The 15,703-nt window shown below is 28.5% G+C and overlaps 1 protein-coding gene across 1 annotated transcript; it reads left to right on the top strand.

Moving 5' to 3' along the window:
• The first annotated feature begins 655 nt into the window (after positions 1 to 655).
• On the top strand, positions 656 to 15,550 carry LOC129289339 (IQ domain-containing protein IQM1-like). The gene is made up of 10 exons (XM_054926099.1): positions 656 to 742; positions 10,910 to 10,986; positions 11,570 to 11,687; positions 11,955 to 12,020; positions 13,728 to 13,816; positions 13,926 to 14,013; positions 14,599 to 14,829; positions 14,904 to 15,005; positions 15,105 to 15,395; positions 15,497 to 15,550. The coding sequence occupies exons 1-10, from the start codon at positions 656 to 658 to the stop codon at positions 15,548 to 15,550; spliced, it is 1,203 nt and encodes a 400-aa protein (XP_054782074.1).
• The last annotated feature ends 153 nt before the right edge of the window (positions 15,551 to 15,703 follow it).

Genomic DNA, 15,703 nt, shown 5'->3' with positions numbered 1-15,703 from the left:
CTTTTTTTGGTCTGAAGCGCCTGCAGCATCCAAATATAATTATCTCATATATTTTTCATCATAATAAAAGTGAACAGGTGATATGACCTAGCAAAAACAATGAAAATGAAAATTACTACATGTGGTCTTAATTTGGGTCGTTTTCTCATTAAATTGGGTAACAAAAATAGTTAACAAAAATAGATGATTTGCTGGCCTGACTCAAGATGTAGCAGGTGTCAAATGTGAATGTCTGATAGTCACTGTTATGATGGAAGAGTAAAAAATTAATATACAAGTAACATAGGACTGTTAACTATGTCTTAGATGACTGATGCACTGTTTGATCCTGACATGTTTTAAGAGTAACAAAATATTTCATGATCACACTAATTTCACATTAAGTGTCAACCATAACTAAACTAGAGGATCAAACTGTGTGTCTGACAGAAATTGAAGGGATGAGCAGAAGAAATAAATGAAGGTAGTTGATGGGATTAAATGAGGAGGGGTCAACTTTGTTAGGGTTGGTTGGTGGGAAACAGAAGAGACCAATCCAAATCCTTCATAGCCACCGATATATCCATCCGGGACCTTCATTCACTGTAAGCTATTTAATGATTCAACAGATCCCCAATTATGAATCCTTCGTCTCATTCATGATTCTGCATTGAACATGGCTTGCGCTTTTGAGCGTGTCACTCCAATGCAGTACCGGGATGCTGAATCTCCTTTGCTTCAAAAATCCTCATCACCTTCTCCTGTAATAAAGATAGGCTTGGCAATCACTGAGGATGGTTTATGTACTTTGACATGATTGGTTATATGCTTTTTTATTGGTAGGATGGTTAGTTATATACTTCCCTGACCCTAGTTGTAAATTATTTTTAATATATTTTATTAAAATTAAAAAAAAAATTAAGGGTGTGTTTGATTTTTAATTTGACAAAAATTTATTTAGTAAAAATCAATTTAGTAAAAATTAATTATTGTAACAAGATTTAATTTTAGATATATTTTTTTAAAAAATCAATTTGACAAACTAAAAATTGTTCGGATAATATATGATAGAAAGTGCTTTGAAATGTGTAATTACTAAAAAAATACAAATTTTATCATATGTGATTTTTTTATGTTAATGTTGATTTATTAAAAAATATATAATATTTTTATTTTCATTTAAAAAAATTAACAAGGGACAATATGGAAAAGAGGTGGTTAAAAATTTTAACTCTCACATTTAAAACGCCAAAAGCAACTCTCCCTAGCTTTTTGGAAAATAATTTTTGATGCTAATATGAATAAATTTTTAGAATGTACAGAAATAAAATGCTAAGCAAACAACTTTTACTTTCTAAAAGTTACAAAAGTCATTTTGAAATGTAGAAAATAAAATACTAGACACTAAATATCATTAACTTTATCTTAAACTTTAATAACTTTTCATTTTTACTCCAAAATTAATCTTCTATGTGCTCTATAAATAGAACAAAAGGAGCACTTAATTGTTAATCATACAACTTTTTTCTTCACTCGCCACAGTTATTCATTTTACCCCAAGTTCAGTTTGCAAATTGTAGTTTGTGCAAACTTTAGTTTTCCAAAGTCAACCTAAACGAGCTCTAATTTTTTTTTTTAAATGCCCTTTGTTTTGATATGCTCTAATTAACCAAACAATCTCCTTTAAATAATCAATTTCATTAAAGTTAGTTTTAAATATCAACTAATTTTAACTGAATTTTGTAATACATGTAAAATTATTAACAGGGATTAATAATAAAGACAGGAAAAACTAATAAATAAGATTCATTCCTTTTTGTTTAAGAATATGGGTCAAATTTTCACTGACTTTATGTCAAAAAGAAAAATCTTTACTGACTCGAGTAACGTGTTTGAGCAACAAGTCTTGAAGCCGTCGGTTGTACAGAAAACGAAAGAAACGTTCTTAAAGAGCTTAGAACGAAATTAACTGAGGCGTGCCCAAGAATTAAGTTGAAAGAAATAAGTTAAATGACTGAAAAAAGTTTTGTACGATATGGACAATAAAGGTTGGTTCATTTTATGGGCCCAACTTCTTGGGCTCTTTACAGCCCAATAATTTTAAGGGTCAACATTCAACCTCTTTTGAACCAATAAGCATTGTGCTCCCAAAAAAAAAAACCAACAACCATTAATTTTAGTGGAAGTGATAACCTGAAGGAAGGCTACCTCATTTAGATCTGAGTATCTGACGATGCTTAAATACCCATTTGTTTAAAATTAAAAAATAAGTAATTTTTTGGTAGTTTAAAGATTTCATAAAAAAATTATTTTATAGAGATTTTATAAAAAACAGACATTATTTTATGTTTGATTATAATAATAAAAAAATTATTAGTTAGTTATTTTTAAGTTTTATAATATCTTCCTTGATTTTTTTATAAAAATAATTTATTATTATATTATTTTAAAATTTTATGATATCTTTATGTATGTCGCCCGCTTCTTTAAAACACTTTCTTTTATATATGGTATTAGATTATTTTAAAAATCCACTTAAAGTAGCCACTTAAAATAATAAAAAATCTTCTTTTTATTCTAATTATTTTTAAAAATTTAAACAAACATAATAAAATAATTTTTTTTCAAAAAAATAAGTGATTGTTTCATGAAATAATTTAAACCAAATAAACCCTAAATTTGATTAGATACTAAACAAAAAAAATTGTTGGATAATATTTATTACACATGCCATGTTGTGTGCATTGAAAGAAATAATATTATTCTCTTGTAGTTGTATATAATAACATTAAACAAGCATGAAATATTTGAGGTCAAGATTTCTGGTTTTTTCCTTTGAGTATCTTACAACTTCCTTTGCATCCAATCATTTATTTTTAATCAATGATCATTAAATGGTTAAAAATATCACAGTTTTTAAATTAAAGAATAGTGACTACTCCTGAAAAAAATCCTTTTGGGCATGTTTGTACTAAAAACTAAATAATTAAAACAATAAAATTAAATATTGTCCTCATCTTTATTTAATTATTTTTATTAATATTTCAGAAAAAAAGAGAACAATACTTCTATATTTTATTAATAAACTTGCTTACAAGACCTCATGCTAGTGAGGCCAATTTAATTTTTTTCAAATAAAATTATAATAAATGATAATAACTATTATCTTAGCAAACTAAATGTGTAAATGCAAAAATTTATATAATAATTTAAGATGTGTGTGTGTGTGTGAGAATAAATTAAATTCTTTTATGATCTATTAAAATCAAGATGGGACAAAGTTTTCTGATGAAATTTCCAACTTTTCTTTGGAGAGAATTAGCTTGAGATGGTTGACAATTTCTTCTATAAATATGTTCTTTATAACTCATCACAATCATTTAGATGAAACATTGAAATTTTAATCTTGGGTCTGATTATTTTTCTTATAAATTAATCTAAATTTTTTGTTGTGAAAAATTCAATTCATAAGTTGTAGAGGAGAATTGGTGAGGAAAAAACAAACATTTTATTAAAAGCACATTGATTTTTAATTAATTTCATTAAAGTTTATCAGGACTTGAGTAATTGATGCCCCCACGAAAATTACTCCAACGAAAAAAAAAAAAAAGAAGAAGAAGAAGAAGAACATATTACTTAGTTAGATCTGTACTTCACTATATATATATATATATATATTAGGAGTGCTCAACTTGTACTCATCCTGCTTGGCCCAGTTCCATCCCAATCGTATTGGAACAGGGTCTTGTCCTGGATCAAAAACAATCAGGATGGGAAAGGGGTTCGGGAAGGGATAGGACGGGACACAGGATTACCCTTGTCTCGTCCTATCCTGAATATTATACATATTATTTTAAAAATATATATTAAATATATTAATATAATTTATATTTATATTAATTATATCAATTATAATTGTAATGCGTGCAATTCTTATTTAAAACTAAAAGTTTTTATATTGATAATTTTAGTGACACAGAGTAAGCAGTACACAATAATATCTTTCTTTATAATATATTATTTATATTAATATAATTTATTCTTATATCTATATATTTAATAACTTTTATTTATATCGTATTTCTTGCTTTATTTTTAAAAGAGTAATTAGTTTAACATATTTCAACTAAAACAGAAGAATAATGACTTAATATTATGTCTCGCTCATTTGTTGTATTTGCTTTTATAGCCTAAAAATTTCTTATAATTGCTATTATGCTATATTATATACTTTGTAGTTGTTATTGATGTAATTTAATAATTGACTTTAAATTACTATGATTTATGTACTTATATTGTTTTAATTTTAAACTTAATAAATTACATGATTTAAAATTTTAATAAATGTTATTATTCAGATTTTTCTCTTACATTGTCTGATTTATCGAGATGATGAGGCATCCCAATCTCATTCCTATCTCATCCCAATTATTAATGGGATAAGATGACTTTTGGGACGGAATGAGATACAGGACAAAAATTCAGTTCTGATCTTTTTTTGAGACAGGACATGGAACAAGGGTGTTTTGATCTTATCTTGTCTCATGAACACCTTTATATATTATAGGAAGGTCTCTTAACTCTAAAAAAATACAATAAAACAAATAGAAATTATTGCATAAATTCAATACATCATATCATTTATAGTCTGTTCAATAAAAACATGACATGTTAAAATTGATTGAATCAAATAAAATCATCTACATTATTATTTTAAAAAACTTTATTTTGGAGTTTCTTGTCTTGGATCTTTTCTCTCTCCATCATCATCAATAATAATATAAATTTATATTTACAGCTATATAATATTGCATGTTTTTATTGGACAACCATGCATGAATGATATGGTGCATAAGGTCCATACAAAAATTTGTCATAATACGAAAGGTAAAACTAGAAAGAAAAAAACTCCTAAGATCTCTAGGGATGCTCATTTTACATTGTTGATATATACTCATGGAATAACAAAGACATATTCCATCTAACTAATATTTATATGATATCAACAATATATGTCATCATGGGGTAATGCATGTCGGCAGCTCAATTACCCAGGTCTTAATCTCAACAATGCTAATGTTTTGGAGAATTGAAAAACTATTTTGATGCAATATAATCGGCCTTAATTGAACCAGAGAGACAAATTAATTAAAGCTTATCTAGGCCGTATCCTAATCAGATCATAATTATATATTTATATACCAAGTTGTTGGAGATCATAATTAAGCAATTTAGCTTCAATCCCTCTTATATTTTGACGGGGATAATCAACCTTTCAGCATGATTATGCTATTTTGTTGGAGAAACTGAACAATCTTCTTTTTTCTCCTTTTCCTTGGAAAGTCCCTTTGTTCAAACAGAAAGGCAGATAGAATAATTGAATAATGCATTGTTTTTAATTTAGCACAGGCGGGATAGCGTATAGAGTTTTATGTGATCGATCAGATCAAGATTAATTTTTGGATATCTGATCGAGATTAATTTGTGTGCGTGGGTAATGAATAATATCACTTATTTGAATCCAAGAGTCGTGTAAGATTTGTTTAATATATTATATTATTGACACTGATGAAGATTCAAAGGTTTTTGTCAATCCCTTTCACCATGAATTAGATGTGTATTGTGCTATGCTTCAACCAACATTGTAGGATTCATCCTCAAAACAATATTGGGCCATCCGAAACTGGAACATATATAACAACATTATTTAATTACAACATTCCTTCTTTGCCAAGCTTTTATGTTTGGATTTATATAAATTTAGAATACATTTTTGTAATAGCTGAGCTACCCTCAGTTAGAACCTGATACTGTTCTAATCCAATTGGTTTTGTTACCCAAAATATTTATATATAATTTTTGGAGAAGACTGCTTTATGTAGTCCCCTTTTCTCTTGTGTGTGTGTGTGTATAAAGAAATATTTATATATAATACAATTACAATAAATTCAAGGGAAAATGATACTGAAGAAAACCACTTGAAAAAATGACATTGAAAGACCATAAATTTATAAAATAATAAAGAAGGACTATGGTTAAAAAAAAAAAAACACGCACACACGCACTCTTTTACCTTGCTTGATATCTTATTTCAGAAAAAAAAAAGTTTAATAAAAATAAAAAACCTGTTTAAAAATGTGCTTTTTATTATCTGTTCTGAAAAATAATAAAAATTAAAAATTATCATGAAAAACTAAAAAATCAGAACATTTGTTAAATATTTTATTACTTTTTGTCATGTAAAATTAGAGAAAAGCATAAAATATCATATTCTCATTAATAATAATTATGTCAATTAACAAAGTAACTAATCATTTCACAACTTTTGACATGTTTTTTCATAATAATTAATGATTCATACAGATTTTTTTTTATTCATAAACCTTGTTCTCAATATTCTTCTTCAGAGTTATTTTAAAAGCGTAAAAATAAAAATAAAAACAGAATCAAATTAAACATGAACCCACATTGACAGTCTTCGAAGCAGGCATAGTTCATCGTCTTCCATTCGCACAGCTGGATGAAGCTCGCGATGATGAATCTCTTGAGACTTTGTTTATAACTGTCAACTAAACCTTTTACCAGAAAAGAAAAACTGTCAACTAAGCCCCGTCACCAATTCCAACGGCAAAATATGAAGGCTTCTTAAATTAATTGACATAATTTAACAACCATCAATAAAAGCCAGTCACTTTTTTTTTTTTTTTGGGGAGTGAGCATTAAGAACAAACATCATCGACAGAATAAATTATTTCCCTAAGGTATTAAGAGCAAATAATAGACCTATCACAATTAACTTGTTACATATACATAAGGATTGATATTCAAATGATAGTCACTTACTCAAGTAATGAGAATCCCTACTAAACTAAAAACTGCCTGGTGAAGGCACTAATTCTAGAGTTAATTATGATTAAAACTGTTATGCAATCATATCAAACCTGTTGTTTTAGTAAATTGGTCAAAACATTGATTTAATGTTTAATGGTTTAACTAGGTGGGTTAACTCAGATTTTCATACTATACTACTTGTGTTAATTTTAGTTCATAAAAGCAAGACACTTCAAATGATAATTGCTCAAATAAACAATCATCTTGTTTTTGTTTTCTTTTTTTCATTTCTAGCATAATGATAAGCATTTGGAATTTATAAACCTTCAATAATTTATAACTTATTTGCAAACCAATCTTCTTATACTTACATAAAGTGTGCAATTAATATCTATTTTCAATTAATCTTTTGATTTTGACAAATAAACTCCTGAAATTTCTAATTAATTGAGTTTTCGAGATTTCCAACTAAGCTATATTACCAATTAGGTAAAGATATTTTAATATAATTTGTCTAGTTGTTTTTATTTTTTTGGACGTCCATGTCATTCTCCCAAATTCAAAATCAAACAAATTATATCAAAGAGTACATAGGAGTTGCGAACCAAATCCTCAAAAGCTTTAGGAATATTGTATTCTCTCTATTAAAAAATTTAAGATATTTTTAACTAAATTTCACATATAATGAAGTAGTTAACTATATTCAAACTAACATTATCTTTTTATATTTACTCCTATTTACTAAAACATCTCACTATGTATAAGTGATTTATATATTAAGGGCACTTTTAAAAAAAACATAATGAATACATCTTAAAATACTAAAAATATGTTATATTTTTAAATATTTAACTTTTGAAGAAAGACTTTATATTTTTTGACAGAAGAAGTAGCATATATCTTGCCTCTTTTGGTTGCTCCGTTTCATTGTACTAATTAATGATGATATATAATAAATATATAATCTTAAAATTATATATCCTTTAAAATTAAAAATAAGTATTTGATAAAATCTGATTAATTTAAAAATGAGATCATATTGATTAGATATCCATCCTTTAAAATGTGCGTCAAATGTGAACTCGGGAAAAGTTGAATCTATATGTGAAGTAAAGAAAATAAGAGGTTTATTAATTCAAACTAAAATTAATAAAGGAAAAGATGAAAAGGGGTCGTTTTCTGAACGTAGAAGACAAGAGGTGGCAATTTTCTTGGGCGAGGCCAAGACTGGTTGGACATTGAATATGTGATGTGTGTTGAAGTGGGTCAGAATTCTCAATTATTGTGTCTCGGTGGAGGCCGATGTGTTTACAATAATGATTCAACGTTGTCATCACATTGTCTTGTAATTTCTTCAATTTGGTCCCGCGCTTCAACCCCTTTGAGCCGAGCGTACATAGAGACGCAAAGACACAAACACCAACCAAAGGGTTAGGTTTCTCTCCAGCCCTCTCACAAACTTTCACACGCCTATACTTCTTCCGCATGTATGTTATTGATGGTTAAGTTTCAAAAGATAAAATTAATGAAAGTTAAGTTTTTTATAATTTTTTTTAAAAATCAGTTATAAATATCAATTCAAATAATTATAAATTTAAAAATTTTAATTACAAATAAAATATTTAAATTTTAAATATAATAATTAGTTTTTAGTTTGTATTTTTGTTATAATTGTTTGAATTGATATTTGTAATTAATTTTACATAAATTTTATCAGAGACCTAATTGCAATAATTGATTTTTTTGGGACTTTATTGCCATTCTCCCTGTATGTTTTTAAGATTCCTTTCCTTTTTCTTTTTAATATGATGGTAATATTCATAACTCATAACCATAATTTTTATTTAATTTCTAGATTTAACTTTTGAAATTTTTTAATGAAATTTATATTATTCTTGTGATTGGATATCTTTACCACATGCGTGATGAATGATAGAAACTAAAAAGTATATGATCCCTCTATTTTTATTTGCTAGAGAAGTTGTCATTTTTTATTTATTTTTTAATAAGCAAAATCACATGTCTTAATAAGCATTCATTATATTTTTAAATTATTTATCATAATTTACATTAATGAGAAATAGTTAATATATGTTTACATTGATTAACATCTGTATTTTAGTCTAATTTCTTTATTTTCATATATAATTATTATAGTTAATTGATTTTCTAAAATTGTGTGATATAATTTTTTCTAACTTATACCTAAAAACAAAGGGACACGTTAACATGACTTATGAATAAGGAAACTATATAGTTATCAATGAGAGTCGGATCTTGCAAAAGCAATGAGTCTCTTGCAAATATAGGAGAGATACTCATGTCTGGTACTCAATTGTATTTCAAATTCGATAAGAACACATGTATGAAAAAAAAGAAGACTATATACATAAGTTATATGCCACACTCTCAATTTCAAAATACAACTTTTTAGAAGATTTTAAAACATGTTGTTTAAAAAGTTCAATGTAGCATTTATTTATTGATTTTTTTTCTTATTATATATACTTTTATTTATAATCTAAATGCAGCATTCATGGGCACACATTTTTTTTTTGTATTTTCCTTAAAAGACTATATTTTGAAACGGAATGATGGCCATTCATAAGGTCCTCCTAACAAAATGAAAAAAATCTTCTTCGCCCTACCCCTTGCAATCTCAAATATAAGTCACTTAGTGCGGAGTTTTTATTTTTATTTTTCAACATAGAAGTCACTTTCTAAGTTATCGTTATATAGATTTTTCCTTTAAATATGCTCGTTAACATTTCTCAACAAAAAAAAAAACAAAGCAATATACTATGGAGGGAGGCAAAACCATCCAATTAGAGGCAAAAATGTGGAAAATAATTGTGTTTTGTTATAAATTTAATAATTTTCTCAAGATGAAACCAAACTCTTTGTACATTAGGTTATGTCTTGTCTGATGTTTATACACTCTTATTCACTATTGTTGTAAAAAAAAAAATATGTGTGAAGTATTGGTGACTTATTATTAAAATTGGAAGAAGGAGTGGTCAGTACCCATCAGAGTAGTTCCACTTTGATTTGAAGATATACTTTAAGTAAATTGAGTCCATGAATCATTAGTTTATAATTTTATTTTAATTTATGGTTTATTAAATGTGTACAATATATTTTAATGCTTCTAAAGTTTGATCATCTTTTTTTTTTGGGTAAAAACCATCTACTGTTTTCGTTGATATTATTATGCTAATTATGATTGACGACAGCAAATCAAGTTAAAAAAATTCAACATGCTAATAGTATATTAAATTTAAAAATTATTTTAACGTTAAAATTTGAGGCTAAGTTTTTAACCTAAACCCATTTCGCAAGAATAAAATAGTAATCCACTCTTCGTATTTATCAAAAGAAAACTCTCGACTCATTGGCTTTCATTATTGTATATCTAGTCTCCATATAATGCAAGAATCATCAAACCCCCCTCTCTCTCCCCCCACGAGGACACAGTCATAAAAATATCAATCTGTCGCATCTTGATATTCTTGAGTTTTGACTCATTCTTTTTCATTTTCTCTCTTTGCTACAGCCTTATTAAATTATAATGTGTGACTTCTCTATATGTTCCTATATATCCTATTATCACACGTTATGATGATACCCAGTTGTTACAAGACCATGTATAAAGGTTCTGCACGTACTCTTCAATTCAAACCCCTCTCGTGGATTCTGCATTCCCTGCAGATTTTCTAAAAATTAAGTCAAAACAACCCATAATTTCTGGAAATTCTCTGCTGGTCTTTCCAATATTCTGTTTTCTAGCTTTCCCTGTTCAAACCACACCTTTAACCCTATTTCTTCCAAATTTAAACATCAGAGTAGTTTCGCTTCTGCGACGTATTTGAAACATTCTAAGTTTTGAACACTTCGACGCTTTTCATGTCCTCCAAACTCATGCACTATAAAAGAGGAGACAAGTGCCCATTAAACGCACACAGTTCATCAAAACTTAAAGAACCAAACCTTTTCACTATCAGGTGTATATAACCTAATATCCTTCAGCTGATTCTCTTTACATAATTTTGACATTTTTTTTCTTTTTTGAAGTGATTATATTGTTGATTTTAATTTTCAGAGGAATGGAAATGCCAGCTCTAAGAATTGCAGACATGGAGAGCGAGGAAGGAAATCAGATGGCGCTGAGGATTTCAAGTAGCTTTAACAAGCGAAAACATCAATGAGTTTTGTAATAATAAGCTTGAAAGGTTCGATGAAAATACAAGAGAAGACTCTAAATGTGAAGAGAGAAAGAAGGTGAAAGCTGAGAGACTCCAAACTGCATTGCTCTTACTCAAATTTCTGGTTTCACAAGATTGTCGTCTGGAAGGGTACGCAATTAAGTTGAATAATATGTTCAACAAACAAATATTCATATTTCTGCTGATATGCTGCAGAAAGTTTAAAAAAACCCTAGAGATCTCGTGATCACTTTTCTCTATCAATTATCAGCTACATTCTAACCAGGGCCTGATAAGAGCACTTGATCTTAACATATATAAATAATATAAGAGAGAGGTTAGATGTATGCATTCAACAAACAAATATTCATACTTCTGCTGATACTGCAGAAAGTTTTATAAAAACCTAGAGATCTCATCAGTTCTATCAAGCATCATACTGTACTTACGTAACCCAATATGCATAAGAGCACGCAATGATCTTTAACATAAATATAATAGCTTGAATTCTGATTCTGAGGTTGGTATGTTAAAATGTTGAAATAACATGCCTGCAGGTGGAAAGCTCTGTACTCAGGTGGGGATAGATGGTGCAGGACTAGTAGTGAATCGCGAAGTGACAAATCAAAATCAGCAATTTCAAAGTGGGCACGAATAGGTAGATTGGCTGCGAAGGTATATAAACTATAAAAGCCTTTCGGAGCTTCAAACGTTGATGACATTTTGACGATAATAATTATAAACTTTAAATGATGTGTTTTTGATTGGCCAACCAGCTTGTTGATCATCTTGTTTTTAAAACCTTCAATCATTTCTTAAAAGGGCATATAGTTGACTTTAACATTTCGTCTTTTCAAGTTGACTAAAGATCTTACGTATAATTAATTATTTAAAGACGAAGGAGCAATCGATTAACCTTTTTAATGGTGTATGTGTTGGTAGGTGGGAAAAGGTTTGTCCAAAGATGATAAAGGCCAGAAGTTAGCTCTCAGACACTGGCTTGAAGTTGTAAGTTCACATACTTTAACCCTAATTAAAGCTAGTTTTTTTTTCCCTCCTTCTTCTACTAATTTTTGTCTTTTAAATTTTTGATTTCATTTCAGTGAAATAGTTTTTTCATTTATTAATAATAAATATAAAATTATTTTTTCTGCTCATTTAAAAATATTAAAATTTTAAATTCTAATTTGTATTAAATTTAAATTATTTTAATACAGAAAATATTCTCAATGCATGGATTTCACGTTAATTAAGTTCGGTGATATTTCAAAGGTGGACAGAATGAATTACAATTTTCATTCTCAATATATATATATATATATATGACAAAAATATTGGAATGATAATCTTCTAAACCGATTCTTATTTTGTTTTTTTTTTCCTTAAAAATTCAGTTTTGTTCTTTCATTTGTTAAATTCACATGAAATTGATTGAATTATTAACCTTTCGTCATAAAACAAGTTTGTTGTGGCTAGAACAACCACGCTGGTGTCTCAAAAGGCCAAAAAATATGGCACTATATAATCACTGAATTGTATTCATGAAACACATCTAGAATGTTAAATTTCTGTAATGTTGTAGAAACATTTCTAATTTTTTATAGAGCCATAACTCTTAATTTCTCAAATCAAAACAATAAAAAACTAGCTAATAGGGCAATCAGTCCCTAAGGGTACGAATTTTTTTTACGTTTTTAGATACTAATTATTTTGTTAGATCACATAAGTAATTTTTTTTAGATTATATCAATTTCATTCGACTGTTAATTACAAGCAAGTCAGGATGAAATTGAGAAAACTTGTTAGCTAAATTAAAATTTTAGTAATTTTTTGTTACAAAAATGCATGACAATGCAAAGTTTCGAGTTTCTTTGCAGGTGTTTGGATTTCCCATAGAATTTTAAATGAATATATTGACTAAAACTATATATGGTTTGGGTAAAAAAAGTTCCCAAAACACTTCTGTTTGTTCTCAATCAATTATCTAAGCTGTAACCACGCTTGGTTGAAGTGGGCATGGGTTGCTTATCGATTTCAATTTTCACTATTACTAGCATTTATTGGGTGATAGAATGTTGGGCTTCTGCTTCACTGATCCTCCAACCTTCTCCTCCGCTTGCCAAATATTAAATTATTAATATTACAATATAATATAATTTAAATTTCTAATTAATCAGTATATAATTATATATTAAATAATTATTTAAATATTAAATGGATAACTATTATATATATATATATATTGTATAGAACTATTATAAATATTTAATTTGTTAAATAGAGTTCAACAAATTTAATAATATTGTATACAACTTTATTAATGTAAGGCATTTTTAGCATTTTAAAGTGTAATTATTGCATTTTTTTCAAAAGTGCTCTTAGTAAATAAGTCACTTTATATTTATTTTAGAGTAAAATACCTTATTAAATAAGAGTAAATATGAAAAGATGGGGTAAGTTTAAAGATAAATAATTATTTTATTGGAGAGTAAGATTCAGTTAAAAATGCTTTACATTTTTTAATGGAAGAAGTATTTAAAATTGATTTTAACTAAATTATGTCCAAACATCATTACATTATAACATAATCAATTATAATAAAAATTAATTATATTAATCAATTTTTTAATAATTAATTGTACTAAACTAAAATCCAAACAGGATCTTAGCCTCTATGATTGTTTCCGATGTCTTTTTTTTTTTTTTTTTTATCAGATAGATACCCAACATCGTTATGGACACAACTTGCACTTCTACTATAACGTTTGGGTTCGTAGCCAGAGTTCTCAACCTTTTTTTCACTGGTAAATATTAATTAGAATCACAAGTAAGCTTTAGCAACATAGATTTCTGCACAAGTTACATAATTTTCTAATTTAATTTCATGATTTCATTAATTACAATGATATGAAGGTTGGATGATGGAGATGGCAAAGATTTAGATCTGGAAAAGTGCCCAAGAAGTGAATTACAGAAACAGTGCATTCACTACTGTAAACCTGTAAGTTTAAATTTCTTCGGTAAATGTCAACAGCAATCAATAAAAAAATTAAATTCTTATAAATTATCATATAAATATTAATTGAGATTCACACACACACTCCATACTTTGCTTCTTCTTTTTCACTAGTATACATATTCATAACTTTCTAAGCCAGCTTTTTTTCCAAAAGTTTTAACTTGAATATGAACCGCCTCTTTGTTTCATATCAATGTTAGACATACATGCAAATTTACAAAGACTCACTTAAATAAGGTGGATTCCATTTTAGTCATAATCTTCATGCTCTCTGGGTCTATCTTTTCTAAATTGATAAAACCTGCAGGAGTGGAGGGGCGAGGAACACCAAACCAGCTAATATTATATATATATATATATATATATATAAATAGACCCTCCAAGATTTATAAAAGCTTTGTAGTGTGTGTGTGTGTATGCTTTTTACTTTTAATCTCGATCCTCTCAGTTAAATCCTAGCTCCGAAAATATATACAATGGAGATCTAAGAAGTATTTGAGCATGAACATTTATGTGGTTAATTTTAAATCAAGTTTTAATAAGTGACGTGTATTATATATATCGCAGCAAGAGAGGAAAGCATATGAAGTGACAATAAAAGAAGGGAAGCTTGTGTACAGGAAAAGCAAAGTTCCTGTACATACACCTGAGGGATCAAAGTGGATATTCGTACTCAGCACATCAAGAACTTTGTACATTGCAGAGAAGAAGAAAGGCTTCTTTCATCACTCGAGTTTTCTTGCTGGTGGTGCCTCCATTGCTTCCGGAAGATTGGTTGCTTCCCATGGAGTTCTTGATGTACGTATAGCTATAAGACTCACAATTTCATTTCCTTCATCATGTTGATGATTCTGATTTACATGCTTGCTCAGGCTATCTGGCCCTATAGTGGTCATTATTGTCCAACTGAGAAGCATTTCCAGGAATTCATTACCTTCCTGGAAAAGCATAAGGTGGACTTGAGAAGTGTCAAGGTAATTATTAATAAATTACAATATTGTTTAAGCCTTACTGCACAAGGTTTCATAGTTTTGAACTTCGACTCAAGCACTAATCATACTGTGAATAAGCAGAAATATGCAGTGGATGATGATGTACCTCCATCAAAACCAGTTGAGGAGGAAGAACTATGGCTTGATTGCAAAGTGGTGGACATGAATGCGTATCAAAGAGAAGAAGAAGGCATTATTGTGGAATCTTTACAGGTGATGAAGGAGAAGAAGCCATTGGTAGTTTCAAGCGAAAGAATGACTTGTAGGATTAATGGTTATGGAAGAGATCATCATCATCATCATCATCAGTACCCTATAAAAGCGCCGATTCAAGAATTTGAAAGGCTGCATATATCAGCTAGCAGCGTTAACGTTAGCAATGGAAAAGGTTGCAGAAAAGCATCAATACCTATTATACCTTCTCCTCCAATAAGTGTTGCTCCCAAACTCACTTATCATCTTCACCTGATCAGATTGTGCGTATGGAGAATCCCACTCCAAGGTTACGTGTCACTCCTGCAAATTAGGTCTACAGAGAAGAAGTTCATTAAACAAAGAGCGCGCGCGCGCGCACATGTTACAGGATCTATTTATTTATATTTACTTGGATATACATGTAAAGAGCCCTTACGTCTGTTTTCCTTGTACGCACACCAGTTGGTTCACTTTTATTATTTTAT

Source organism: Prosopis cineraria, unplaced genomic scaffold, assembly GCF_029017545.1.
Source record: "Prosopis cineraria cultivar Desert tree isolate PC_DT_omini unplaced genomic scaffold, ASM2901754v1 PC12, whole genome shotgun sequence".
Classification (NCBI taxonomy): domain Eukaryota; kingdom Viridiplantae; phylum Streptophyta; class Magnoliopsida; order Fabales; family Fabaceae; genus Prosopis; species Prosopis cineraria.
The sequence above is the reverse complement of the archived record's forward strand: the minus strand, read 5'-3'. Positions and strand labels throughout refer to the sequence as shown.

Bases quoted from the DNA above. Each gene is read 5' to 3' on its own strand.
- LOC129289339 (XM_054926099.1), top strand. From the start codon at position 656: ATGGCTTGCGCTTTTGAGCGTGTCACTCCAATGCAGTACCGGGATGCT. The intron at 14,014-14,598 runs GTAAGTTTAAAT...TATATATCGCAG, and splicing joins GCATTCACTACTGTAAACCT to CAAGAGAGGAAAGCATATGA. The intron at 14,830-14,903 runs GTACGTATAGCT...ATGCTTGCTCAG, and splicing joins CTTCCCATGGAGTTCTTGAT to GCTATCTGGCCCTATAGTGG.